Source organism: Vollenhovia emeryi, unplaced genomic scaffold (assembly GCF_000949405.1).
Source record: "Vollenhovia emeryi isolate VEMERY1.0 unplaced genomic scaffold, V.emery_V1.0 DF939471.1, whole genome shotgun sequence".
Lineage (NCBI taxonomy): Eukaryota > Metazoa > Arthropoda > Insecta > Hymenoptera > Formicidae > Vollenhovia > Vollenhovia emeryi.
In genome coordinates this window covers 20,216-47,660 of record NW_011966895.1, presented here as the reverse complement: position 1 = coordinate 47,660, position 27,445 = coordinate 20,216, and the positions used below count along the sequence as shown (strand labels likewise).

Here is a 27,445-nt window from a genome sequence, read left to right as displayed (position 1 = left end):
TTAGTACGAATATAGTACCTCATACGCGTATCAAACGATCGGTGTAAACAAGGCCTATAGTCTGATACGGGCTTAAAGCCTATCACACAATGTCAGGCAACAGGCAACAGGAACAGGGAATAGAATTTCTGACGCGTTGGACTGGTTGGAAGAAAATTTTCGACGAATCCAACGCGTCAAAAATTCTATTCCCTGTTCCTATTGCCTGTTGCCTGGCATTGTGTGATAGGCTTTACGCGCATGCACGCACGTCTGCTGGCTGTCTAGTTTCCGCCGACGTTCTATGGTGAAAAGCAGAACTTGGCGGCATTTCGCGGGAGTATCAAACGTTGCCGTCACGTTTCACGTTTCGCGAACAATCATTGGAATCCCATGTCATTTTCTATAAAATTCCTTTTGCAGTTAATACGCCGACGATCACTGGACCACCGGGGTGACTATGTCGCGAATATCCGAGAGAATCTCCAGCATTCTGAAGCTAGCTGAGAGTTCGAAGCTGACTGACAAGAGGGTAACCACTGCTGCCGCTTTTATTTCTTGTTATTTATATCAGCACGAGAATTCCGTAGCTTGTTATCAATGATTTTCGGCGTCGTCAATTAGCGACAGCCAATGGCAAAGACGATTCTTGAGAAAAGCGCAGCTTTCATAGGTTGCCTCTGGCTAGCGATAACCACCGACTGCAAGTTACAGAATCCATGTGCGTACAAAGCAGTCACCCTGCTTAACCGGGTAACTGAAGCCTATACGCTGAATCCTCTGTTCAATAAAAGCTTTAATAAAGCATCGATAAAAGCTCTATGGCTAATCAGCCTTCTGATCGGCTACAAGCTACTTCTACGCGTCATCTACAATGCACGGAGTAAGCCTAAAGTGAGCAGTAGGAGTGAGGAAATAAATCAATTTTATTTCTTACTTCTACTTCAGCTCTTACGGTGTCCCACTCTCGGCGAATCAGAACGCCATCGGCCAGTGTTACGAATCTTTTAAAAATTACGCCAGTATTTTAGTTTCCTTACACCAAAATCACAAAGTTATGGTTTTCTCTGGTGCCAAGTTTACTCCGAGTATCGTAGGCGATTCAGAGGATTCAGAATACGGATCTAAATCGAACGTCTCAATCTTTGACTTGAAGGTCCGCGTAAAACAAAATAGGACAGTCTTGTTTGCGGACGTCCGTCTCGTTAATCGACGAAGCTGTTATTTAAAACGACTTGATCTCGATTCGGCTGTTCTTACCGAGTGCTGTATCAGGTTTCCCCAAGAGTCAGTGAGGAAGTCTGGTTGAAAGCACGTCCCGTTAGTTCCAAGAGATCCCGCAGCCTGCACCTCTTCAAATCTATTGCTTTTTAATCTGCCTATCTTTCAACTTTCAGAGATGCGTGACCGAGCTGTTGGATTTGTATCAAAATGACGACGCTGTCGGGGAGATATGCCAGAATACGGAGAGGAAGGCTTTGGGGAAGGCCAACTGGTCCAGCATTATATTCACCGCCCACCAGCTGGTTCTCGATGTAAGAGAAATCGCCGTGTATCGAGATTCGCATGGGACGTGGTTCCTGCGACGTTTCTTGTGTTATTTCATTGAGATTTCGTTCACCTTGTGACATTTTATTTGAATGAAAACAATGCAGGAAGCGGAGAGGCCCAGCAAAGAGACGGCTGCCAAGAACAACGAGAGACAAGCCCTCAGTAGTCTGATGATCAACACAATTCGCCGAGCCAGCGAGAGGTCGGCTGAGTTTCTGAGAGGCAGTGAAATAACCGGTATAATATTGCAGATTCTGGACTCTAAGTTCTACGTGAATTATCAGAACACATATCTGGGAATACTGGTGAAGTATATATTGCCCAAGAGTACAAATCACAGCAGTATCACGGCAGATCAATGGAGGGAGCTATTGACCGTTTGCACCAAGCTGTACAAGAAGCTCAAGAGCCACGTTGTGTTAGACGCGTTGCAGTTGATCGTAGATTACTCCCTCCTGCACGCGAATTTACTGTCCCACGTGAAGAATCTGCTGTCGTTTTTGGGTACGCGCTGAAGCTTGATTATTCTGAGCACTACCTCGAGGGTGCATTTTTGTAAATAAACTTTATTACATATCGTTCCGAGCTAATGCCAAGTTATTTCATATTTTAGAAGAGGTAGTCAAAGACGTGAAGGCGAACAACGAGCAGTTGACGGAGTCTTTCTACAAGCTGAGCAGCAGCGTGTGCCGGCAAGTCGCGACGGAATGCAGAATCGCGCTTTGCAAGTTCAGCGAGGGCGTGTCGATGAATATCCTGCGCTTGAACGGCTCCGAGGAAAAGTACAGGCTGCTGTTGATCTTCCTGCAGATTCACCATCCAATGGGTATCTCTAAGTACGACGATGGCGCTTACGCGTACGACTGGAGCAAATGGAGGGAGTTGCTGCGTAGTATGTACTTGCTTATCCAGGAGAACTGCAAGTTGGACGTGCAGTGGCGCAGTTTCATCCAGTTTGCCAGTGAAGGTACGCGTAGAGAAAATATTTTAGAAGATCGATTATTTTATTAATTATGTTTTATGATTATGTATTAATTATGTAAATTGTTTTCTATGCAACATTCTAAAAAAGAACCCCGCACTAATCATATAGGAAATTGGATCTTGGTTAAATTGGCTAGTTTTTACATATATTGTAGCTTATGACCTGCTGAACAAATAATATAATGGGCTCAAACTTAAATAACAGCTAGTTACTGAGCTACAGCCAGTCAAACATGGAAAATTTGGGCTCCGCGGGTCTTGTTTGGAAATACTTTGAACCATATTAGAAAAAAATGTTTCAGACAAAAGTTGTTTGGTTCGATATATATTTGTTTGGTTCGAAATAAGACTATATTTCATTATATAGTGTCTTTGAAAAACTCTGGACATAAAAATGTGCAGTGAAAAATGGGGGTGTCCATTTAAGAAATTGAAATTGACCCTTGTGTGTCCTTCAAATGATTATCCAAGGTCAAATTAATGGCATCGTCTTATGTCTCCCTTCGAACCAAACAACTTTTGTCTGAAACATTTTTTCCTAATATGCTTCAAAGTATTTCGAAACAAGACTCGCGGAGCCTAAATTTTCTATGTTTGACTGGCTGTAGCCCAGTAACTAGCCATTATTTAATTTTGAGCCCATAACATTTTTTTGTTCAGCAGGTCATAAGCTACAACATATATGAAAACTAGCCAATTTAACCGAGATTCAATTTCCTATATGATTAATGCAGGGTTCTTTAGAAACTCTTCATCTGAACGGGATTCTTTGTAAAGCATTTAACATAAATCAGCTCCGAATAACTTAATTGCATAAGCGAACAAGTCACTAATTTAACAAACGTATTATATATTTTTTGCAGTTATAAAACAGATAATGGACAACTCGGATAACTTTACTTGCTCTCTCGACGGCTGTCATTCTCAATCGATGAAACGCAGACGAATAGTGTACAGAATTGATAACGTCGTCGACCTGATAACGGAGAGCAGCCCCGAGGAAGTGTGGTCTTTGTTAAGAATTCTGACAGAAACACTAAGAATGTATCCGCAGTGCCTGAGGTCGCAAGATCTCGCGCCCCTGCTGCAACGCTTGACGGAACTCGCTCCATCTCGAGACGAACCTGTTATGAACATATTGTACACTCTTGCCACTATCCTCATGGAGAACGAGATGTCTCACGGAGAGGAAATACAGGACGCCACAATTCACTGGAGCAAGATCTGGGATATGCTACTTAGGTACGTGCTTCAAATTCAAGTTTAAATATTCAAAGTAAAAAATTATTTTAATTGAAACAATCATTTTACTAAAGTGAGGAATTTTTCTTTAAAGGAACTTTGTTTTTTTTAGACACGTAGCGTTTACTTCCAACATTTACATTAATTGTTACATTTTATAACTAGCCTTGAATGTCGCAATTAGCAACAGAACTGTTCTTGCAGATCTCTGGGAGCGAATCAGAACGAGGAATCGGGCCATTTGTTAATTCGCTGCTTTATCAAGTACAACAGGATACCAAATGCAAACGCCCTCCTCAGGCTGTATCTAACAAAGGTAATTCGCTGGTCGGCGTATAGCGTGTGCACGTTGCGACAGCTGTGCGAACGTGTCTCCTTGCCGGTGGACGCAAGCACGTCGGTGCTGGATCCGTCGCCCACGTCGATGACGGCGCCGATCTGTGACAGAACGCGCCTTCTCGAGTGGCTGCTGAATATACCGTGGCAGAAACTGGCGACGCGTCTGTCCATCGAGACGATCGAAGATGTCTGCACGTTGTCGGTGAACCTCGTTCTGAGCTCACGTTACAGACAAAATACCAGGACGGAGCAGAAATCGTTGCGGAGCTGCGAGACGATGCGTGTCTCTTTCGTGCCACATCAGGACATCTATTCGACTGATCTGCCACAACTCTGCCACGCCTCCTTGACATTCAAGGTGGAGTTGTCGGTGAGTTCGACCGACAAGCATGTCGAACGGGATTCCAGAGTGACGCCCAACACTGTGAGGCCTGTCTCCTACATACACGAGGTGCTCAATTTCTTAAAGAGGCGAATACACGATGGTATTCAAGAGGACAACTTCAGCGATCACAGTAAAAATACATGCGAGGTCTACATCGTGCTGATGAAGCTTGCGTTCCTAACGAGACTGCTGTCCGCTCTGAAGCAGCTGGGCATTCTCGCGACGAAGGATACCGTTGGCTACTGCTCGCTGACCGACGCGATGAAAAACCAGCTGCAATGCAGCTTCGAGATTCTCACGAAAATTGATTGGACCAGGTGCGGAATTGCTTGCATACGAGTTTTAATAGAGTGGAAGACGTTCCTTTATTTTCTCTCTCTCTCTCTTTTATTTTAGACGAAAACGTTCGATGCTTTGGTACCTCTAAGTTTTGTAGTTATTACCATGCTACACTGATTAGCACAACTGCGCTAAAACTATTATTCTCTGCTTATTTCTTCCAATTTTAAAGAACCCCGCACTAATTATATAGGAAATTGGATCTCGGTTAAATTGGCTAGTTTTCACATATGTTGTAGCTTATTGTGACCTGCTGAACAAAAAATGTTATGGGCTCAAACTTAAATAATGGCTAGTTACTGAGCTACAACCAGTCAAACATAGAAAATTTTAGCTCCGCGGGTCTTGTTTGGAAATACTTTGAAGCATATTAGGAAAAAATGTTTCAGACAAAAGTTGTTTGGTTCGAAGGGAGACATAAGACGATGCCATTGACCTTGGATAATCATTTGAAGGTCACACGAGGGTCAATTTCAATTTCTTAAATGGACACCCCCATTTTTCACTGCACATTTTTATGTCAAGAGTTTTTCAAAGACACTGGATAATGAAATATATAGTCTTATTTCGAACCAAACAAATATATATCGAACCAAACAACTTTTGTCTGAAACATTTTTTCCTAATATGCCTCAAAGCATTTCCAAACAAGACCCGCGGAGCCCAAATTTTCCATGTTTGACTGGCTGTAGCTCAGTAACTAGCCATTATTTAAGTTTGGGCCCATCATATTTTTTTGTTCAGCAGGTCATAAGCTACAACATATGTGAAAACTAGCCAATTTAACCGAGATCCAATTTCCTATATGATTAGTGCGGGGTTCTTTGTACAAACATATGTACATGAAATATTTCCTTGCAGGTTTAAGTATATATACTGGCTGAGCGTAACCAGAGCATTAAAAATGCTCTATGGAGCGACTTATGATACAGAAATCGCCAAGGTAATCGTCTTGACGACTACAATGGACATGATAAAAAACATATTCGATCTCCTGAATCAAGACGACAATTGCCGTTATTACGAGGACCATAATGCTTTTCAGGTAGACTAGGCAACTAAAAGGTTCTTGTATAACGAAGAAATTGATTTTAATGAGCGACTTCAACGTCCCATGTTCTCAGGGCAGACACAAGCGGTCCATCGACATGTGCCTGGAAACATCAGAGCAGAAGTCAAGCGGTTCACGCGAGGGCACGGTTCGTCTGCAGACCGTGGAGGCTCTGTCGTCCTTTTGCGCTCTGCACGCCGACACGGACCGCGACAAGACATTGCAGAAAAAAATCATGCATAACCTGCTGACCATGCAGCAGGACTTCACGAGCTACGTGGACACCAGGATGTCGCTGACGATCCTCGAATCGCTCGTTGCGCGCGGCCACGGCAAGATCCAGCGCGAATGTGCGGATAAGCCATTGGATCTTCTGCTGGACATATGCAGGAAGGGTTGCAAGGACGAGGAATCGTTACGATGGCTATTGCATTTGCTGCCAGACTTCTTCGAGTACGCGATCGAGCACGGTTATTCGCCCAAGAGGATCATCCACGCGCTCGAGGAGCTCTATAAACGCATTTCTAAACAAAACTGCAGCGTCCTCGTGCATACGAGCTACATGAAGTGTGCATGCAGCTGCGTGCGGATTGATCCGGATTTCTCGTGGGCTCGCACGGGCGTTTCCGACGACGGCGGCGGCGTCCTGACGATATTGTACAGTATCCTCGATTACATCGGTGACAAGTTCTTCGTGCTCCGTTCGCAGGCAGTGCGATGCTTGCAGGAGCTCCTGTCCTTCAGAAACATCGCTCACAAATGGAAGGAACAGATTTTCGTCAAGGTGGAGGAAACTGTGTTCCAACTGCTCGACGAGGCGGTCCAACAATCGAGTTCTAATTTGCAAAAGTATGAATATTAAAATTGAGTGCGGCGAAATACTGTCTGGTACTAAAATGGGCTAGCGCTATCTTTTATAAAAGCTTGAGATCTATTTTTCTTGCAATTTTGAACACTTGTACATGATTTAGAGCAACAATGTTGTCGCGAGTACCAGCACTTGTAATTTCTTGTTTTTGTCTTTATGAAATAGTAACAGCCTCGCGGAGAGTCAACTGCAGGATGAGAGAGAAACCAGAATGGCCACCGCGTTGATCGCGCTGGCCTCCGTAGCGTGCGCCAGCGGCAGTCTTCAAGGTCGCGCCCTGTTTTCCATATTGCGACTGACAACGGAGAAGCAGGTGAACGTGCAGACGGTGCGGAAGGTCCTCTTAGTGGCGGCGCAACATACGACGACGTACATGTCGCTCATTGAGGATAACTTGAACTATCTGCTGACCTCCTGGATCGAGGATGCGCATTGCTCATTGCAGAGTTTTCCATGGACACTCGCGGGTACGAAGACGTCAAATAGCGGTTTTGTTTTTTACATCAGTTATTTATCGACTTAATATTGTGTTACGAAAATTTTCAACGTTTAGCATCCATTAATGGTCTAATTAGGGACTTTTTTTTATTACGATTTTATAGAATTAAAGAAAAAATATATATGCAATGTATGTACCTACAGGGTAGGCCATTTTAATCTATGCACCCAAATTTCTTTGTACCTAAGACAGATACGGAAAAATGGTTCAGACAAAAGTTGTTCAAGATAATGGGGGTCACCTACCTGTGTAACTAGCTTTGACCTTGAGACTACTCTTCAAGGTCATTTGAAGGTCAGAGTGGTTTTTTAAAATGAAAACCCCTATTTTTTATTACATATTCTTATAGCTTACCTCGAGAGCTTTCCAAAACGCTATAATAAAGTATTTTTTTATTAAGAACTTTTTGTGTTATTAAGGTTTGAAAGTTCCAATATTTTGTCATAAATTACAAAATATTCTGTAAAATATTCATTTTTTTATCATCTTACCTTAATACTTTTTTGAACAGAATAATGAGACAAATCAACCGGTGTAAAGAAAACACAATTTTGTAACAAGTAATAAAAAACATTTTTTTTAACAATTGTGTTTTCTTTACACCGGTTGATTTGTCTCATTATTCTGTTCAAAAAAGTATTAAGGTAAGATGATAAAAAAATGAATATTTTGTAATTTATGACAAAATATTGGAACTTTCAAACCTTAATAACACAAAAAGTTCTTAATAAAAAAAATACTTTATTATAGCGTTTTGGAAAGCTCTCGAGGTAAGCTATAAGAATATGTAATAAAAAATAGGGGTTTTCATTTTAAAAAACCACTCTGACCTTCAAATGACCTTGAAAAGTAGTCTCAAGGTCAAAGCTAGTTACACAGGTAGGTGACCCCCATTATCTTGAACAACTTTTGTCTGAACCATTTTTCCGTATCTGTCTTAGGTACAAAGAAATTTGGGTGCATAGATTAAAATGGCCCACCCTGTATATAATACAAACCAGTATTTCTCATCCGCTATCACGAATATTTTAATATTTAGTAAGGGGTAACTTGGCGTGAGTTTGTTAAATAATAATGGGGGATCTTATTATCAACAGGATGCGAGACTATCGACGAATTCTTTAAAAAGAATGTCAACTGCATTGTCCCTGTTCTACTGCGTACTTCGAACATCGACGAAGCCATGTCCTTCTGCGTGAATCATGCCGGCGTGGCCTTCAATGAGGTCTTCGAAGACGTCTTCCCGTCTTGCTTCGTCTGGCTGACATCGCGCACTATCGTATGCGATGACGAATCTACCAGGACAATGCGCAAGTTGATGAACAACACCGACGAGTTCGCAGACATGTGCAGCTTCAAAAAGCTGTTCTGCTCTCGTCTGCAGGACGTTCTCGTAGAGCTGATACGGCGACTGCACGACGAGGACGACTTTGGTAGCGCACTCTCGATTTCATTCGCGCATTTTCCGGCGGTGGATCCGCCGCATTTCAAGCGAGACGTTCTGGACCTGTGCTTTCATTACATAGAATCGCACAACTTGCTGAACACGCACATGCTGGTCAAACAGCAACCAGCGGCGTTGCAAAAAACACTGTTGCAGCTCGCGAGCGCTGTACACTCGTCGCGCTCTCACGAGGATAAGCTCAAGCTGCTGCATCAGTACATGTACTTCTGCTCGCGGTTAACGCACGACCTCGCAAAGCCAGTCTTCGACGAGATGGCTGCCTTTTTTATCCGGGATGTGTGCTACAGCTTGTTGCACCTAACCAGGAACGGTAGCGATGACGAGACGTTCGTCGCGGCATGCTGCAAGTTTCTGGATCTCTTCCTAAGACAAGCGCTGCCCGCGAGAGCCACGGAGATCCGAGATGTTCTCCGGTTCATTGTGGCAAACCTGATTGGCCTGGCACAATCGAAAGCGAGCAGCGTCAACGAGATTGCTGTGGGTCTACTCAAGTTCCTCGTGGTGGAGCAAAGAGACGTGTTACGAGAGGCCATCGCGAGACTCGGCTCGTTCCCGAATCACGAGGTCTTCCAGGATGCGAGGGAATCTTACGACGCCGCCAGAACGGAAAGTGGATCCGCGCTGTGCCTCGAGGATGAGCTGGAACGTTTCCTAGACGCCATGAGCGAGGAAGACGCCGAGTGCACACTAGAAGATCTCGCCAATTTCACGCAGCAGCTGTCGACGAGGAAGAGGGAGCTGCGAGAACTGCACCGAAAGTTGGAGAGGCCGTATCCTGAGGATGGCGCCAATATCCTGCATCGATTGATATTTAGGTAAATATGTGTTTAGCTCGAATTAACATTGTATTTCATTTCCATTTAATTTCCTTTTCCTTTGCGCCTCTGTATCTCCGTCTCGCCTTTCGTATTCTTTGTTCTATCACACAATATTGTGCATTTCGACCAATTCGCTCCTCAGGCTCATCAAGCTGACGGAATCGCCTAATTCGTGCGTATCGATGGAGGCCACCAAGTGCCTTGGCGAACTAGGTCCAATAGATTCTACGGTGGCACTGCGACCGGCCGGAAGTCTCGTCCGGGAAGCGGACTATGCGATAGAGGCTTTGACCTATCGATCGGTCATGATGTTAACAAGCTTTCTCGTGGAGAAATCGGTGGAACTTCGAAAGGTTTTTATTCTTATACAATGAAATCTCACGTTGTCTCGAGTTCTCATTCAAGCCATATTGGATTGTAATTGTCCAATGTTTGAAAAAATATCAGAATGAGTAATATACTTTGATACCTTGCTCAAGGTTAGCGCCGATGCCCTTTACGCGGTACTGTCGACCTCCTACGGTCGAAACCTATACGACTCCAAGTATTCAAAAGACCTGTCGTACATCCTTGAGTACGCACCTCTGAAGACCGATTACATCCGACCGTTCGCTCACGGCCGTTGCAGCAAGCAGACATCCTTCTGCGTGGACACCGCAAAGTTCCGTGTCGTCATGAATCCGGAGAACGCGCTATGGACGGTCCAGAACAACGAGAATTATGCCGAGTGGATTATCAAGGTCACGTGCGGTGTCGCCGAGTGCTTTGCAGACTCTTATCTGGAGAACTTCCTGCTGGTCTGTCGACTCAGCGTCGAATTCTGCGAGCTGATTCTGCCGAGAATCGTTTATCTCGTCATTCACAAAAGCAACAGCTTCATCGATGCCATGTGCGACTGCGTTAATCAATTCTTTAGGTATTATTCACTTATTATTAGTTATAGGCGCCTAAACGGAGAATTTAATCTCGCGAGACGTTTATTCGTAACCTCGTAAACTAAGTATCTTTGTAAAGCGAGGTATACCAAGCGCTTTATCGTCTTCCAAGTGACATTATTTTGGAGAAGGTTGAAATGTTTCCGAATGTAAAAGCCGCTCGTGATTTGATACCGATCGCTAAATTATATCAATTGCTAGGCAACACTTTGCGATCAATGAGGCAGAGACTGCCGCGTCGCCAGTGTCGAAAGGCGACAGCTGCGACCAAAAGATCGTACGCCGCATGTTGGACGTGGTGAACCACGTGCGCGCCCAGCTGCCGGACGGCGTGGTCCTAAAACTCGATTATGTCTACCTGGCCAGAGCGGCGCACAAGTGCTCCGCGTATTACACGGCCCTGTTGTTCGCGCAACTCGCCTGCGGACTGATCTCGACGGACTACCCGGACTTCAGCAGTGACCCGAGGATCGACTACATCTACGAACACCAGCCGGAGGTTGGCCGGGTCCTGCAAAATATCATGCTGGACACCTACCTGAACATTAGCGACCCGGACGCCAAATCCGGCGCCGGCTGGTCACACGTGCTCGACCACGACTCCCGCGTGCAATACTACGCCCGCGCTAATCGCTGGGACGAGGTCATGCTCGCGCAGGACATCGAGTTGTCCAACCACAATCACTTGCCGCTGGCGAACGCCAGGATAGAGATGGCGAGCGCGCTACACCACTCGGGGCTGCAATTTCTCCAGTGGCAATTCCTGGGAGACAGCCTGAATGAGAAATTCAGGTGCATGACGTATATACAATTACATAAGAATTCGCGGGTAGGCGGATCAAGTATGCTAAGTAAGTTGATTTGATGAAAATAAACCAATTTCTCCCTCTAGTTATGAGTGCGCCTGGAGACTCAACAAGTGGGATCTACCCGTCAACGAAGCCAGCGTTGCCAGTTATAACGACTTTCAGCCTCAACAGTTGCGACTGGAATCGCTGGAGAACGCGTTCCACGCGCATCATTATCATGCCCTAAAGTGCTTCCATGAGAACGACCGGCGAGGCACGGATCGGGCGATCGAGTGCGGCCGCATAAGCGTGATCCACGAGCTGCGAGTGATCAGCCCGGAGAGCAGCAAGACTGTCAATCAGAAGCTGTCGCAGCTGCGGCTGCTGCGCGAGATCGAGCAGCTGAGCTGGGCGGCTGACTCGCCGGAGACGAGATACCCGGAGATTTTGCGACGCTGGAACGAGCACGAGATCAGCCTGATCGGCCAGTTCGACCACGTGGAGCCGATTCTGTCGCAGCGCATCGCCATGTTCCGCATCCGCAAGTCTCTGTGGACGGAGGAAAACGTGCAGGAGGCATTCTTTGCCACCTGCCTGGACCTGGCAAAGGTCGCGGAGGGTCAGGGTAATTTCCCGGTGGCCACTCGAGCGCTGAGAACCCTCGAGTTGCACCAAAATCTGCCCAACAGTCTGAAGAATCAACTGCTCTATCAGGAGTCGCTTTTGGCGTGGATGAATGGCGAGCAGGTGATGGCGCGTCATCTGTTACGGAGCCTAATCGAGAAGAAGAATCCGAAGCCAGGTCTGAGAGCCAAGGCTCTGCGAGTTTACGGCGACTGGATGGCTGAAACAAAGTCGGAGAACCCACAGGCAGTGATACAAAAGTATTATCTAGCATCCATTGAGACCAGCGAGGCTATCGACGAGCAGTCGCCCGATGTTGTCAGAAATTTGCACGACACACAGGTGGGCGGATTAATATAATATGCAAAGTAGTCACTGCAACAATAAGTTGACTTACATTATTACTATGTACAAACTTTATTTTCTTTACTTGTAAAATTCTTTTATTTCACGTTGTTTCAATTTTAAGCTTCATATTTGTTGCGCGAGTTATTTGCTGTTGCAACTTTTCAATTGATTAAATGAGAAAAGAATTTTATTTATCTCGGTGTACTTTTACACTATAGGTCGCATTAGCGCGCTTTGCCGACGCACAATACCAACAGATCAGCACATTTATGAACTCCTCAACGTATAAGTCGCTGAATGAATACGCTCGTAGCAATGCGGGTAAAGTGGACCAAGCGCAAATGATGAGGAACAAGGATTTCAAGCGCGCCGTAATAATCGACCAGAAGCAGTCGACGAACGACGTGGCCGAGCTGAAGAACATCGAGCAGGAGAAGCGCAACTACCTCGCGCAGGCGTTGAGGTATTATCTGAAGACGTTGCGCAGCAGTGAGGAGCACAATCTACTCATCTTCCGACTAGTGGCGCTCTGGCTGGACAACATGTGCGACGACGAGGTGAACGAAGACCTGCTAGCCGAGCTTGACATCATTCCGTCGTTCAAGTTCGTGCCACTGGTGCCGCAGTTGGCCGCTCACATAAGCAACATCAGGCAGTGTAGCTTCTCCGCACGAATCTTCCAGATCCTCAAACGATGCGCCCTGGAGCACCCGTATCACACGCTACCTGTGGTGCTGGCGCTGAAGAATCTGCACAGCGACGACAAATACGATCCAGGTTCGACGGTCACGAACAAGGAAGAGCGTCGCGTATTAGGTGCCAAGATGCTGCTCAACCAACTGACCGAGCCGCAGGTACAAGTAATTGTTCATGAAATGGAAAACCTGTCGCGGGCACTGTTGAGCTTTGCCTATTGGCAACCCAAGGGCAACAATAAACGCTACGCGATACCGCGAGACCAGCCAATATCTAAGGTATTTGTTCTTTTTTCCTCTCATCGTTAGTCCGATGTCTATTCAGAGGGAATAATAATCATAGATCGCGAGATCTGATTCCAAGACTAATTTAATGTTGTATTTTGCAGATCAAGAACCTAAACCACGTTCTCCTACCGACTCTGAGTTTACCCGTGAGACCGTCGTGCAACTACAACGACGTGATCGGCGTGAAATCGTATCAGGAGTCCTGCGAATTCGTCGGCGGCATGACCGCGCCCAAAAAGATCATCTGCGTCGGCACTGACGGCGTGCAGCGCCGGCAGTTGGTCAAAGGCAAGGACGACCTGCGGCAGGACGCGGTGATGCAGCAGGTATTCACCGTGATAAACACGCTGCTGCGCACGTGTAAAGAGACGCAACGGCGAAATCTACGTATCAGAACGTACAAAGTGGTGCCGCTAACGCAAAGGTCGGGCGTGCTGGAGTGGTGCGACAACACGGTGCCCATCACGGCGACCCTCGTAGGCACTCCGGGCCTGCCCGGTATACACAAGAAGTATTATCCGCGGGACCTGACCGCGGAAGCAGCCAGGAACAAGTTGAAGAACGTCGCGCAAGAGTCAAACGATGTAAATAATAAGCTAGAACTCGCCGTTATTTTCAACTACCTGTTGACAAATTGTTCACAAATTTTATCATGATTCACGTGTTATAATATCGCACAGCGATTTTTCTACATTATCTTTATACACTACTAAAAAACAAATAGGGAACACTTTTCGTACCCTAAAAATTTTCGAACCATTGAAACTCAGCGAAAAATCATCGTAGACTCAAAACTAAAAAAGCATTTTAAAGCTTGAAGTTTCAACTTTAAAACCCTGTCAATGATTTATTTAAGTATGTTCATCTTCCTCGTTCTGCGCTTAAAAAAAAATACCTTGTTTTGTTCCTTAAAATTACGTATATTTGACACATTGCAGCTCGATAAAAAAAATTCTCTCGACAAATTCGATACAAGTTCCACAATCTACAACATTTCACCTACAAAATGCTTTTTTAAAAATACATAATGTACTGATGATCATTGCTACGCTATGAGCGATGAACAATATATTAACAAAGTTTAGCGGAATTTCATACTTGATATGAAGAAATTCCGCAAAACTTGATCGAGAGATGTATCAACATACGAGAGCGTTTACAAGCGGTAATTTATCAGAGAGGAGGTAATACACAATAATAAATGCTCGCACGCACACGCGCACGCATACACACATATACACACACACGATGTGCAAAATCCGACCGGCAACCTCCACGTAGTGCACATTGGGTAACGCTAATGCCGGTGGTAAACATCATTTTTCAAGAAAATACATGGTTCGCTTCAAAGTCATGTAACTCTGTAAAAAAAATCGTAGGAAAATTTTAAAAAAAGCATTTTGTAGGTGAAATGTTGTAGATTGTGGAACTTGTATCGAATTTGTCGAGAGAATTTTTTTTATCGAGCTGCAATGTGTCAAATATACGTAATTTTAAGGAACAAAACAGGGTATTCTTTTTTAAAGCGCAGAACGAGGAAGATGAACATACTTAAATAAATCGTTGACAGGGTTTTAAAGTTGAAACTTCAAGCTTTAAAATGCTTTTTTAGTTTTGAGTCTACGATGATTTTTCGCTGAGTTTCAATAGTTTGAAAATAGCCTAATTTTTAGGGTGTGAAAAGTGTTCCTTATTTTTATTTTTATTTTTTTGAGTAGTGTAAATGCTATACATAATGCTATACATAGCATTTATTACGACAACCCCCCTCCCCCATATTGAAAATTAAAATTCTTATTGCGAAAAATATTACCTCAGCCAGGATTCGATTTAATTTTTTTATCTATTTAGTTTAACATTCAGAAATTGGATATTTTTAAAGATTGGCTTTTTAACAAGCCTGACTCTTAGTTGTCTCTCTTCGGAGAAACAGGAACAGTAGTATTTCAATTAAAAGTAATATTTTGATTAAAGTTCTTTCATAGTATTTTAATAAAAATTCTTCCTGCTATAATTACGGAGCGAAATTGGATTTTTAGCCGTCAAGATTATTTCGAGATCTCGCTTTCGGACCTTGGGCTCTTTATCTTGTATTGTTTTTCGGTCCAGGTGAAACTGAAGGTCTTTCTCGAGTGCTGCAAACGTATGAGGCCGGCGTTTCATCATTTCTTTATAGAGAAGTATCGATCGCCCGAGACCTGGGTCGAGAGGACTCTCACGTATACACGTAGCGTCGCCACCACGTCAATCGCGGGTTACATTCTGGGCCTCGGCGATCGACACTTGAGTAACATCCTCGTCGACGAGCGCACCGCCGAAGTGGTGCACATCGATTTTGGCGTTGCTTTCGAGCAAGGCAAAGTCCTGCCCCTCCCCGAGACAATTCCCTTCAGGTAGAGCCGTCGTACGAATCATTTCATCTATAAAAAAAGCGTCTCGAGGGATTATGTTACATTAGAATTTTACATAAAATATTCTCAAAATTTTTGTAATCTCTTTTTCAATCGCCGTTAACGCGTCGTCTACTTTATCGTAGGCTGACCAGGGACATCGAGGTTGCTATGGGCGCCTCCGGCATCGAGGGAGCCATGAGGCGCAGTTGCGAGGTGACCATGACGATGCTGCGCGATCAGAGGCAGATCATCATCACCCTCCTTCAAGTTTTGCTATACGATCCGCTCTTCACGTGGGCGATCACGCCGGAGAAGGCCTGCAAGATGCAGAGCGACGTCGTCAAGTTCTCGGAGAACAGCGGCCGAGGTAAAGGAAATTTCATCAGGACGGGTCTTCCAGTCGCCAGACTGTTCCGGCCGACGTTCTGATCCATACATTTTTTACCTTCTTCAGCACCCGTGGAGACTAACAAGATCGCCAAAAGGGCTCTTTTGAGGATCGAACAGAAACTGCGGGGCACCGAGGACGGTCTGGTATCGAGCGTTCCCGGGCAGGTCGAGAGGCTCCTGCAGGAGGCGCGAGACCCTGCGAATCTATGCCGGGTTTACTGTGGCTGGCAGCCATACTTGTGAATACCAGTAAATAAGTTTTACACACACACACAGCGAATACTCGTAGGCTAAGTTTTCTATGTTACTTAATTTATAATGTACATTCCCATGTTTTTTATACCTGTTGAAGTAAAGTTTGTATCAATGTAGTAAGTCTACCGACTCGTGGACCCGTTCGTATAGTGGCGCCTCGGCGGATCGAGACTCGAGATTCTACATTATCGATATATATCGCGCCTACCCGACAGGTTCCGTCTAGCCGCGCTGTTCTGCACCGCGCGCACTCGAAATTTCGAATTCAAATCGAATTCAAAGGTGCAGAAAGTGCGGGAGCGAAGTGTCGCCGAGCGGGACGGACGAGGGTAAGTCCCAAGGTTTGTTTTCTGTTCCTGCACTGGTGAACTAGTGCAATAAGGTAGAATGAGAAAATATATGCTTGTCTTACTCTAATTTATTGCATTAGTTCACTAGTGTAAGAACAGAAAACAAGCCTCCAGTCTACAATAGATGATTTAAGCCCTAAGCTTTAAGAAATTGACCAATCACGGTCAAGTATGAGTAGAATACGCAACTGTGATTAGTCAATTTCTTAAAGCTTAGGGCTTCAATCATCTATTGTAGACTAGGACTAAAGAAAGAGCGCGGAGGGATTTCGTCTTTGCGGCACGTCCCGACGCTTCCCGTGCGCTCCGTTCAGCTCCGTGACGTAATCCGCGCTACGTCGACCCGAGGCCGTCGGCGACTGTGACGGCGCGGAAACGAATCGGGGCGCGTGCACACGGGACAGATTAATCGCAATGAGACGGCAAGGTTCCCGCCCTGGGCGTTTTCACTTCGCCACGCGTTTCGCGGTGACAATAATAATAATAACAGCTTTATCGCGACGCAAATATCGAGGGCGGTTGCAGAGAGAACTGCATCTTCAGAAGGCAATAGCTGTCTGCATGTTCAGAAGGCAACGGCGGCTTCCAAGCCCGGATTATAGCAACAACAACACCAAGTACCAATCAGATCGTTCCTCGCTCCAGCAAAGTGAACTGGGAGGCGTTCGCGCTACGTTGGACTCGGATAGAAAGGAATTTACGCAGCTCAAGCCCGAGTACAATTATTGACGTACCCCGCGAAAGAGTCACGGATATAAATTCGTGGCGCGGGCGGGTGTACAGGTCGCTGTATACAGATAATAATAATAACAACTACCCCATACAGCACAGATGGTTGCAGTTACATTGTAGAAACGTTGCAATCTTGCAGATTGCAGTGCAACCTTGTAGAGACATTGCAGGGATATAAAATTGCAAACTTAATTCGATAGCAATATTGCAGCAATGTTTCAAAAATAATGAAAATACTATATTTTTTATTTACAAAATTCTTCTAATTACGAGAATTTTATAATGTTATTTTCGTTGATACCAATAATGCGCGAATTATTAAGTACTTGATCAGTGCGGTGTTGCTCGCAATCTCCATCTATTGCTAAGCGACATAATCTCTTTAGGTTGCTTCGCAATAGCTTGCTGAGTATTGAAAAAGGCCCGGATGCATATGTAATTAGTAAATTCTCTGCTTATGTACAACAACGACAAATTATTCCAAAAATATTGCGCCGCAACATTGCTATAATGTTGCACTGCAATCTCTCTGAGGGCGGACATTTCAACGTTGCTGCAATCCCCCAGAAACGTTGCAGCAATGTTGCGCAACGTTGCTGCAACACTGCAATCTTGCAATGTAACATTTCTGCAATCTTCCTGCAATCTTTCTGTGCTGTGTGGGACGAAGCGCGAGCGACGGGGTAACGATTAGGAGCGAGGAGAGACGCGTCGTAAACGGGCTGCGCCTCGAAAGGTGAGGCGGCGGCGGCGATAAAAGCCGCGCTCGCCCCGGCAACCTATAATGATAATAGTAGAGGTGTAGGTGTAGGTGTGCGGCGTATGTAGCGCGCAACGTCGCCGACTCGTCATCGATTGCGCGCGCGTGCGGCGGATCGTTCGCCGAGTTTCTCCGGAGGTGGAGACTCGTGTATGCGTGAGCCGCGCGATCGCCACCGTCCTCGCGGCCCGCAGCGCAAGAGAACGGAACGCGGGGGCTCGCGATTTTCGAATCGAGCGAGAGAGCACACGCGCGCGCGCGCGATCGCGCGCGAGAGAGAGAGAGAGAGAGATAGGCGGGTCCTATCCGAAGCGTCGTCGCCTGTCGTGCCGCGAGGATCGTTGCCGAAGCGGGTCAGGCGGGCCTCGTGGCCCAGGATCGGGCCAGTCAGCCAGTCAGCCAGCCAGTCAGCCAGCCAGGCAGCCACTTATCAACCGCCATCTTGCCGCTCGACGTGAACGGTGACAGACGGGGACCTGCCGTCGGAGCGGAGCGCGCGCGGTGAGAGTGGCGAGAGGAGGGGTGGGGAGAGAGAGCGAAGGGGACAGATATAGGTGGACGACGGTCCCTTGACGCGGTACGCGCCTATGTCAACCCGTCGCCTATGCCTCACTCCACGTACGATCGCAGCAGAGGCTAGTCGGAAGCAGCGGAGAATAGCCTGAGGAGGAGGAGGGAGGAGGTGGTGAGGTGAGGTGAGGTGAGGTGAGGAGAGTATCGATACCACGGTCGAGTGCTAGGTACACACGCGTACACACGCGCGCGCGAGCGAGCGAGCGCACACGCACCTTCGTCATCGTCGCCGTCGCCGTCGCCTCCGCTCGCAATGGCAATGGAGACGCCGCGGGAGCGCGAGATCGCCGCCGAGGACAGCATCAAGGTGGTCTGCAGATTCCGGCCGCTCAACGACTCCGAGGAGAAGGCCGGCTCCAAGTTCATCGTCAAGTTCCCGTCCGGCGGCGACGAGAACTGCATCTCCATCGGGGTACGTGGGGCGCCTATGCGCCCACGCCAGCGTGGACCCACGCTCGCCACGGTTGTCTGCTCCCTTTACTGCCGCGTATATCGCGTATATAGATTTATACGGCGCTCTATATAGATGTTGCGTGTATATACATAGATCTACGGAACTGCCTGTGATTCACTCGGCACACATGTTCCAATGGGTTTTTAAACTTAATTCTGACGTAGCGCCCTGCGTGCTGTATCGTTGCAATGTTGCTACAACGTTGTTAACAATGTTGCTACAACATTGCCGCGATGCTTTCTCTTCCGGGAGTTTCAATCGTTGGGAAACACTGTACGCGACAGGCGCAGCGATGATTCTATACGCGACCCGCAAAAAGTCTCGTCCGATTAGAATTTTGCTTTCGATCGGACGTTTACGACAAATGGATTGCTGTTGGAAGAGAAATAAGTCGAGTTGCGCGCGGTTGCGGCAGTAAGGGATTCAGCTTTACCGAAAGTAAATCTTTGGCTACATGTGACTTTATTGATTTTAGGGCAAAGTATACCTCTTTGATAAAGTGTTTAAACCAAATGCCACGCAAGACAAAGTCTACAATGAGGCCGCCAAGTCGATCGTCACGGATGTTCTGGCGGGATACAACGGAACCATCTTTGCGTATGGTCAAACATCGTCAGGTACGTAGTCCTTGCGTTCAGGACGATTGTTGTAAAGCAAGATGTTTGCTATCTGTGTATTTAACTTATCCGTATAGCCGTGTCTACCTCGATAGGCAAATATTTAGAGAATTCTATAGGCAATTCTGGATAGGCAAAGTCTGGACAAAAACTTGGAATGCTGGAATTATGCGTTTACATACTATGTCGAGCAACGTATGCAGAAATGGAGACCTTTCATCGAATTTTGATAAATAATTGCACACGTTTACACGTATCACACATACACGGGTACACGTGAACGAAGGTACTTAAAATCCGTGTAAACGGATTACGTGTACGCGTGAATCTTAAAACGATAGTCCAATCGAAGGCTCCACCATCTATGGCAGCCTGAAAGAGCTCCGAGACCTTTCGGAATATTTTTTCACACGAAGAGAGAGAGAGAGAGAAGGCTGTTGTCTCGAAAGATTTGGCTCTCGTTTTGCGAGCGTTATTTGCGTTCCGTTTGTGTCACTTGAATTTTTCTAGCAGGATTGTCGCATTTGTTTGCACCTAAAACTGCCCCCGGTTTTGCGGAACGAAAGCACGTCTGAAAGAGTGCCTTTCCAACGTAGACGCCTTGTAGACAAACGTCAAGTTTACCCTAGCGGAAAAATTTCTATAAATAACTACAAAAAATTGACTCGAAATAGAAAGTAGAAATTTTTATATCTTCGTTGAAACATTGATTTTTCTGTAAAAATATCTACAAAATAGTACCACAAATTACAATGTTCTCTAATCAAGAAATTATTGCGAGTAATATTTCACGAAAATGTACAATTTTGTAAAAATTAGTACAAAACTTTACCGGTTGTAAAAATTTGTGAAACAACAAAATCTTAAAGAATTAGAAAACATCCGCTTACTTGTAGAATATTACAAAAATTAACAAAAGTGTTTCAATTCTAGCATTTTCATGTTGAGCATTTCATAACACTTTTTAAATTTACGTAGAATTTCGTAGATTCTGGCAGTTGTATTTAATTTTCTTGTAGAATTTTGTAGAATTATTTCCGGCAGGGTATCTTGCAATATATAATTTGTTTTTTTTTTCCACCCAAGTTCTGGCGACAGCTCACACTGCCCCTATTGTCTTCAAATATTTGATGTTTGACATCGACTCAATCAGAAGACTAGCTTTAAGAAAGTCAAGTTATAACGCGTTGTACCTAAACTGAATCCTTGGCGCGCAGGTAAAACGCACACGATGGAGGGAGTCATTGGCGATTCTAACAAGCAGGGCATTATCCCGAGAATTGTCAATGACATCTTCAATCATATCTACGGCATGGAGGAGAACTTGGAGTTCCATATCAAAGTGTCCTACTTTGAGATTTACATGGATAAAATCAGAGATCTTCTCGATGGTGAGTCCTCTCGTTCTCGTTTCGGCCTACGTTGATTTCTCATTGAAAGCCCGTGACGTTCGTGTCACAGCCAGTACTGGATATAAATCTCGACAATTCTCTGTTTCAGTATCTAAGGTTAACTTAAGCGTACACGAAGACAAGAACCGGGTGCCGTTCGTGAAGGGTGCGACCGAGCGGTTTGTTTCTAGTCCTGAGGAGGTGTTCGAGGTGATAGAAGAGGGCAAGTCAAACCGACATATCGCCGTGACCAACATGAACGAGCACAGCTCACGTTCCCATTCCGTTTTCCTCATAAATGTCAAACAAGAGAATTTGGAGAATCAAAAGAAGCTCTCCGGTAAACTGTACCTTGTCGATTTAGCCGGCTCCGAAAAGGTGAGATTATTTTCGAAATACGTTCTTGGGCACTTGGTTAGAGGGCGTGAGAGTGTTGTATCGGAGAGAAACCGTTTGTAGCAGCAGCTTGTAGCGAGAGTACTCGAATTTTAAGCCCATCACACAATGCCAGGCAACAGGAACAGGGAATAGAATTTCTAATGCGTTGGATTGGTTGGAAGAAAATTTCCGACGAATCCAACGCTTCAAAAATTCTATTCCCTGTTCCTGTTGCCTGTTGCCTGGCATTGTGTAATAGGCTTCAGAGCGAGAGCAAGCTTTTCGGGGATTGAAGTGTCCGAGAGGAGGCTAGGGGAGCTTTCCAGCAAGCGACACAAGTCGACACAAATTTCGTTCTGTCTTTCTTCGCATTCAATGAATAATAAAGACAGAACGACACTTGTGTCGACTTGTGTCGCTTGCTGGAAAACTCCCTAGGAATGGTAAAGAGACGGTAGGAGTGAAGGTAGCGTTGGAAAGGAGGTATACAGATAGGATAAGAAGAGACAGAGCGGGCGGGAAATTCGGAGGTTACAGCGGAAAGGGGAGGGAGAGAAGTGTGTGTGCGCGTGGAGAAAGAGTTAGGAAAGCGGAGAAAGAAAAGCGAGGTGAATTGACGTTCAAAGGGTTGACTATGGGGAAGGGTAGAGGTCAGACGGAAGAAGTTAGGGAGGAAGTGAGAAGGGAAATGAGGAGTTTGCGAGAGGGTGTGGAAAGAAGAATGAAAGAGGAGGAAGAGAAGATGAAAGCGTGGGACGACAGAATGAGAGAGATAGAGTGTGCTATAAAGCAGATAAAGAAGATGTTACTGAGGAAAGATGAAGGTGGCGTAGCAAGTGGCGACGAGGAGGCAAGTATGGATGGTGAAAGCATCGGGGCGAGAAAAGTAAATTTAGCGGAGCTATGGGTGATGATAAAGAGGACACACAGAAAGATTGGAGAGAAAGAGGAATGTAGTAGTCAAAAGATCTAAGAATTGAAGAGATAAAATGAGTAAGAGTTGAGTTGAAGGTTTTTTTTTAATACAGAAGAGACAGAGGCAGGAATCTTGTAGGAAAAGTGGAGATGTAATTGCTGCGAAAGTGGAGAGCGAAGAGAAAAAGAAAGAGATAGTGGCGAGCAAGAGAAAGTCGGGAGGACGTCTACGTAGAGAAATATATTCTTCCCCAATTTTCCACTTTATTATTGTTTACACTCTCTCGTGTCTCGTTTTAGGTTTCTAAAACCGGTGCGGAAGGAACGGTGCTAGATGAGGCGAAGAACATCAACAAATCCCTGTCTGCACTTGGTAATGTAATCTCGGCCTTGGCTGATGGCAATAAGACTCACATTCCTTATCGCGACTCCAAGCTAACGAGAATCCTGCAAGAATCCCTGGGTGGCAACGCCAGGACCACGATCATCATCTGTTGCTCTCCCGCTAGCTTCAACGAATCTGAAACGAAATCGACCTTAGATTTCGGTAAATTTCTACTATATATTTTGTTTTTTGTTTTTTGAAACGACACGCTGCTCTGTTCGGCAGATTTCACAGACCGAGTTCGTTGTAGGTAAACGCGCCAAGACCATCAAGAACGTTGTATGCGTCAACGAGGAACTCACGGCCGAAGAGTGGAAACGTCGCTACGAACGCGAGAAGGAGAAGGTGGCGAGATGGAAAGGCAAGGTGGACAAATTGGAGGCCGAATTGTCGCGTTGGCGGCAGGGTGAGACCGTTAGACCGGAGGAGCAGGTCAGCCTCGTCGAAGGACCGGATGTTACCACGCCGATCATTGCGCCCATCGAAAGTAATAAAGCATTGAATATAATCACGCTTGATCTAATTAAATATCTCCTACATTAAGACAGCACGGGACGCTAAAAGATCAGAATTGTGAAATCGTGTGTAATCTTTCTGTAAAGTTAGATGTAACCTTTGCAGGTTGTGTGATTACAAAGCTCTTTGTCTTGTAGGCAAACTGGACGACAGTCCGATGCCTGCTACTCCCGGTGGCGGTCTTATGATTGGTTCCCTCTCGAACGAGGAGAGGCAGAAGCTCGAGGAAGAACGTGAGAGGCTGTACCAACAGCTGGATGAGAAGGATGAGGAGATCAATCAACAGTCGCAGTATGTCGAGAAGCTAAAGGAGCAGATTGAGGAACAGGAGGAACTTATCGGCAGCACTCGGCGAGATTACGAGCAGCTGCAGCAGGAGATGAACCGAATACAGCAGGAGAACGAGAGCGCTAAGGAGGAAGTGAAGGAGGTGCTGCAGGCGTTGGAAGAGCTCGCGGTCAATTACGATCAGAAGTCGCAGGAGGTAATTGTAGACCATGAAAGAGAGAGAGACTGCCGTTCAGGAAATCGGACGAACTGTTTTTATTCTTGTTACTCTTAACAGGTCGAACTGAAGAACAAGGAACAGGAATCGATGACGGAGGAGCTGCTGGCTAAGCAAGTAACTCTGAACAACACCGCGTCCGAGCTGCAACAGTTACGTGACATGTCGGCGCATCAGAGGAAACGCATCGCGGAAATGCTGGCAAACTTCCTGAAAGATCTGGGGGAGATCGGCGTGGCTATCGGTGGCGAGTCTAACGAAAATCTCAAAGTAAGAATCGAATCGCTAAGCAGAGATAAAGGCATAAAGATTGGAGAACTTTTCGTTGTTTATTTAGTACAAAGCTTTATCGGTTTTGTCAATTATCACCTCAATTTGAATTCAAGATTTCTCCGCCGGAGAACAATGGTAAGCTGGAGGAGGAGTTCACGGTGGCGCGACTGTTCATCAGTAAGATGAAGTCCGAGGTGAAGAATTTGGTCCAGCGATGTCAGGGATTGGAAAGCTTCCAAGTAGACTGTAATAAGAAAGTGAGTGGTCGAGGCTGCATTTGCGTCATCTTATTAATCACAATTCCTTCTCCGCATTGCCTTCCTTCGATCAATCTTGGTTTTGCGTAAATTTCCAGGTATCCGAGTACGAGAAGGACTTGGCCGAGTGCCGGCTGTTGATCTCGCAGCACGAGGCCCGTATGCAAACGCTGGCGGAATCGATGAAGGAAGCGGAGACGCGCAAGCGAGCTCTCGAGGAGGACGTGGACGCGTTGCGCGAGGAATGCGCCAAGTTGAAGGCTGCCGAGCAGGTGCAGGCGGTCACCAACAAGGAGAAGGCTGAGGAGAAAGAGGCGGCGACGAAGATGCGGATGACCTTGGAGGAGCAGATGGATCAGCTGAGAAATGCGCATCAAAAACAGGTTGCCTATTTGTGAAACACATAGAATTTTATCTTGGACTTGATCCCCGTTTTTCTTCTCTCTCGAATTTCTTCGCATTTTCTAATGTTGGATTTAACGCTGTTAAAGGTTGCCGCGCTTAGGGACGAACTGTCTGAGAAGCAGGAGTTGATCAGCGAGCTCAAGGACCTGAATCAGAAATTCACTCTGGCGCACCAGCAGATGCAGGCCGATTACGAACGGCTGAAGCAAGAGGAGGCTAACAAGTCGGTCAAGCTGCAGGAACTCGTGTTGCTGAACGAGCGCCGGGAACAAGTACGTGCGACAGGAACGAACGAACGATCTGTCGGCTGCGATCTAGAACGAACTCACGGTCGCGTCTTATCGATTTCAGGCGAGAAAAGATCTCAAAGGTTTGGAAGACACGGTAGCCAAAGAACTGCAGACCCTGCACAATCTGCGCAAATTGTTCGTCCAGGACCTGCAGGCTAGAATAAAGAAGACCATCAGCGCGGAGGATAACGAGGACGATGGCGGTTCCCTCGCGCAGAAGCAAAAGATATCCTTCTTGGAGAACAATTTGGACCAGCTGACAAAGGTGCGGTTGAAACGCGTGCAAATCACACGATGTACTCTCTATTAATTATAATCAACTTATGATTAAGATTCGCTTTCGTTATTCTCATTTATATTTGTGCCACTGGCGCGTCAACTCTGTGCGTAATACGCATTTGCATTGTAGGTGCACAAACAACTCGTCAGGGACAACGCAGACCTCCGCTGCGAGTTGCCTAAACTAGAGAAACGTCTGCGAGCGACGATGGAGCGCGTCAAGGCCCTGGAGACGGCGCTGCGCGACGCCAAGGAGGGCGCGATGCGAGACCGTAAGCGCTACCAGTACGAGGTGGATCGGATCAAGGAAGCGGTTAGGCAAAAGAATCTGGCGCGTCGCGGACCGAGCGCGCAGATCGCGAAGCCGATCCGGGCCGGTCAGCACCACCTGAGTAACGTCAACGCCATCAGAACCGGCAATCGTGGTAAGGAGTAGTTTCCCCTCAGTTTTCCCCCCGCCCGGCTACATACCGCGTCAGTTAAAATCGCCGCCGTCTCTTTTTCTTTCTCTCTTTCTTTTCGCAAACCTCCCACGTCTCGTATGTCCAATCATCTTGTTTTTCTTTTTTTAGATTCACTTAATTAAAAAGCCTACGTTGCGTGTCGTGTCGGTTTGTTCGGTTTTGCGTTACGAAAAGGGTGGCGGTCCCCCAGGCAGCTCTGCGCTTTAGCGTAAGTGGGTCGAATTTGTCACGTCTGCTATCTTGGCACCAAGCTTGCCGCGCGGTTTCGTTAATTAAGGAGGAAATAAGCGAATGAAAAGAAAGCAAACAAACCTCGCGACGTTCCTTTTTAGCGTACGATCGAATCGCATCTTTTTTTGCACGGCCGAGTTTAATTATTTGAGACGTTCTCGGTTGCGATTATTACCGCCGTATCATTTATTATATCGTGGCGTCACGTATGTTGATTTCACGAAATATGAAATTTTTATTTGACTGATCAACGTATTACTTTGGAGATTTATTTGTTTTCCTCTCTTTTTTTTCCATGTTCCTGATCACACACACACAGATATGGGTAACAGCGTACAGTGATCGTGATCGCATAATGCCAAAATACCCTTCACTTTTACAGAAAACGAATGCAAGAACGCTTTCATCGACGAAAACAAAAGAATTCCAGCGGCTCTTATGTATAACGGATATGCATAAATGTTATTATTATTATTATGATTAAAGTAAGGGCATAGTACTGTATTATCCGCAAGGAGAGAGCACCGCCAGTTCTTTTAATTGTTTCTTTCCTCTTTTTCTCAGAGCAAGCATGTGCTTAGGTATATATATATAAGATAAGTGCATTAAATTATATACATAATATATGTATATGTGACATATATGTATACACAAAATATATATGTGTGACACACACATATATGTCACAAGCGCTGCATGTCCCGTCGATGTAAATAGTTGATTTTTATAAATTATTTAATTTAATGTCACATACATATATATATGCATGATTAACGATTCGGAAAAAAAATAGGTATTGTAATATGTGAATGTCTGAATCGAACGAATCACACGGAGAAGCCTCTCGCCACTTTTTTCGGAATAATTTATACTTTAGTGTCTCTATTTAAATCGCACAGTCTAAAAGAAAGTTGTACAGAGAGAACCGAGAGAAACCTTGCCGCAATCTTGCGAGTTCGTAGCGGGGATCGCGCCCGGTCGCAGTCGACCCGGATCCTCGCGGATCTCGAGGGAAAAGGGGCAACGAATACCCAAGGTGTTTAGTTCAGCTACCGATTCGCTAATCGTGAAAAAAAAAAGAAGAAACGATCGGACATGCGGCTTCGAGCGAGCGTAAAGATGATTGCGGCTTACATAAGTATTCGTAATCGTAAGAAATCTCTCTGCTAGCTGATAAGAATACCTCGCGATAAGAGCGCAACGCGGTGGAGGCTCGCGTCCACGAGACTCAGCCGCTAGAACTCGCCGATTCGTGGGATGCAACAATTCGGATGAAGACGACGGCGCGTGGACTCCACCGCCAGTATTTACAGTCGGATCTTACATTCAAGACCGTCTTGAATTTATCTGAAGATGCTGTACGGGACGTTTTATTGGCCACGGAGTACCTAAAGATGATGTTAAGACAGTCTTGAATATAAAATCTGACTATGA

The 27,445-nt window shown here is 45.8% G+C and overlaps 2 protein-coding genes and 1 long non-coding RNA gene across 6 annotated transcripts; 2 read left to right on the top strand and 1 right to left on the bottom strand.

Moving 5' to 3' along the window:
• The first annotated feature begins 201 nt into the window (after positions 1-201).
• Positions 202-16,608, top strand: LOC105557492 (serine-protein kinase ATM). 2 transcript variants are annotated; one of them, XM_012004739.1, is made up of 19 exons: positions 202-511; positions 1,377-1,514; positions 1,635-2,034; positions 2,144-2,497; positions 3,378-3,756; positions 3,961-4,797; positions 5,681-5,864; positions 5,944-6,719; positions 6,904-7,205; positions 8,335-9,517; positions 9,663-9,873; positions 10,000-10,436; positions 10,657-11,247; positions 11,348-12,209; positions 12,434-13,189; positions 13,300-13,782; positions 15,308-15,591; positions 15,735-15,958; positions 16,046-16,608. In XM_012004739.1, exons 1-19 carry the CDS (start codon positions 440-442, stop codon positions 16,222-16,224), a joined length of 8,652 nt encoding a protein of 2,883 aa, XP_011860129.1. In that variant the 5' UTR covers positions 202-439; the 3' UTR covers positions 16,225-16,608. The 2 variants fall into 2 exon arrangements, with proteins under 2 accessions (XP_011860129.1, XP_011860130.1); XM_012004740.1 differs by lacking the exon at positions 15,308-15,591 and having other exon boundaries at positions 16,046-16,129.
• Positions 15,827-18,949, bottom strand: LOC105557493. The gene is made up of 3 exons (XR_001008609.1): positions 18,867-18,949; positions 16,037-16,185; positions 15,827-15,908 (listed from the first exon to the last, which is right to left on the bottom strand). It is a non-coding gene; the product is annotated as an uncharacterized LOC105557493 (long non-coding RNA).
• Positions 18,519-26,547, top strand: LOC105557494 (kinesin heavy chain). 3 transcript variants are annotated; one of them, XM_012004741.1, is made up of 14 exons: positions 18,519-19,063; positions 19,581-19,722; positions 20,940-21,113; positions 21,223-21,491; positions 22,707-22,953; positions 23,042-23,278; positions 23,445-23,791; positions 23,873-24,082; positions 24,199-24,342; positions 24,441-24,725; positions 24,834-25,019; positions 25,099-25,302; positions 25,447-25,741; positions 26,394-26,547. In XM_012004741.1, exons 1-14 carry the CDS (start codon positions 18,905-18,907, stop codon positions 26,468-26,470), a joined length of 2,976 nt encoding a protein of 991 aa, XP_011860131.1. In that variant the 5' UTR covers positions 18,519-18,904; the 3' UTR covers positions 26,471-26,547. The 3 variants fall into 3 exon arrangements, with proteins under 3 accessions (XP_011860131.1, XP_011860132.1, XP_011860133.1); XM_012004742.1 differs by having other exon boundaries at positions 26,331-26,547; XM_012004743.1 differs by lacking the exon at positions 26,394-26,547 and adding an exon at positions 25,889-26,266.
• Positions 26,548-27,445: the final 898 nt, after the last annotated feature.

Coding starts and splice junctions, on each gene's coding strand:
- LOC105557494 (XM_012004741.1), top strand. CDS start 18,905: ATGGCAATGGAGACGCCGCGGGAGCGCGAGATCGCCGCCGAGGACAGC. Junction 23,279..23,444: donor GATCATTGCGCCCATCGAAA/GTAATAAAGCAT, acceptor TTTGTCTTGTAG/GCAAACTGGACGACAGTCCG. Junction 25,020..25,098: donor TGAACGAGCGCCGGGAACAA/GTACGTGCGACA, acceptor TATCGATTTCAG/GCGAGAAAAGATCTCAAAGG.
- LOC105557492 (XM_012004739.1), top strand. CDS start 440: ATGTCGCGAATATCCGAGAGAATCTCCAGCATTCTGAAGCTAGCTGAG. Junction 3,757..3,960: donor ATCTGGGATATGCTACTTAG/GTACGTGCTTCA, acceptor CTGTTCTTGCAG/ATCTCTGGGAGCGAATCAGA. Junction 12,210..12,433: donor GAAATTTGCACGACACACAG/GTGGGCGGATTA, acceptor TTTACACTATAG/GTCGCATTAGCGCGCTTTGC.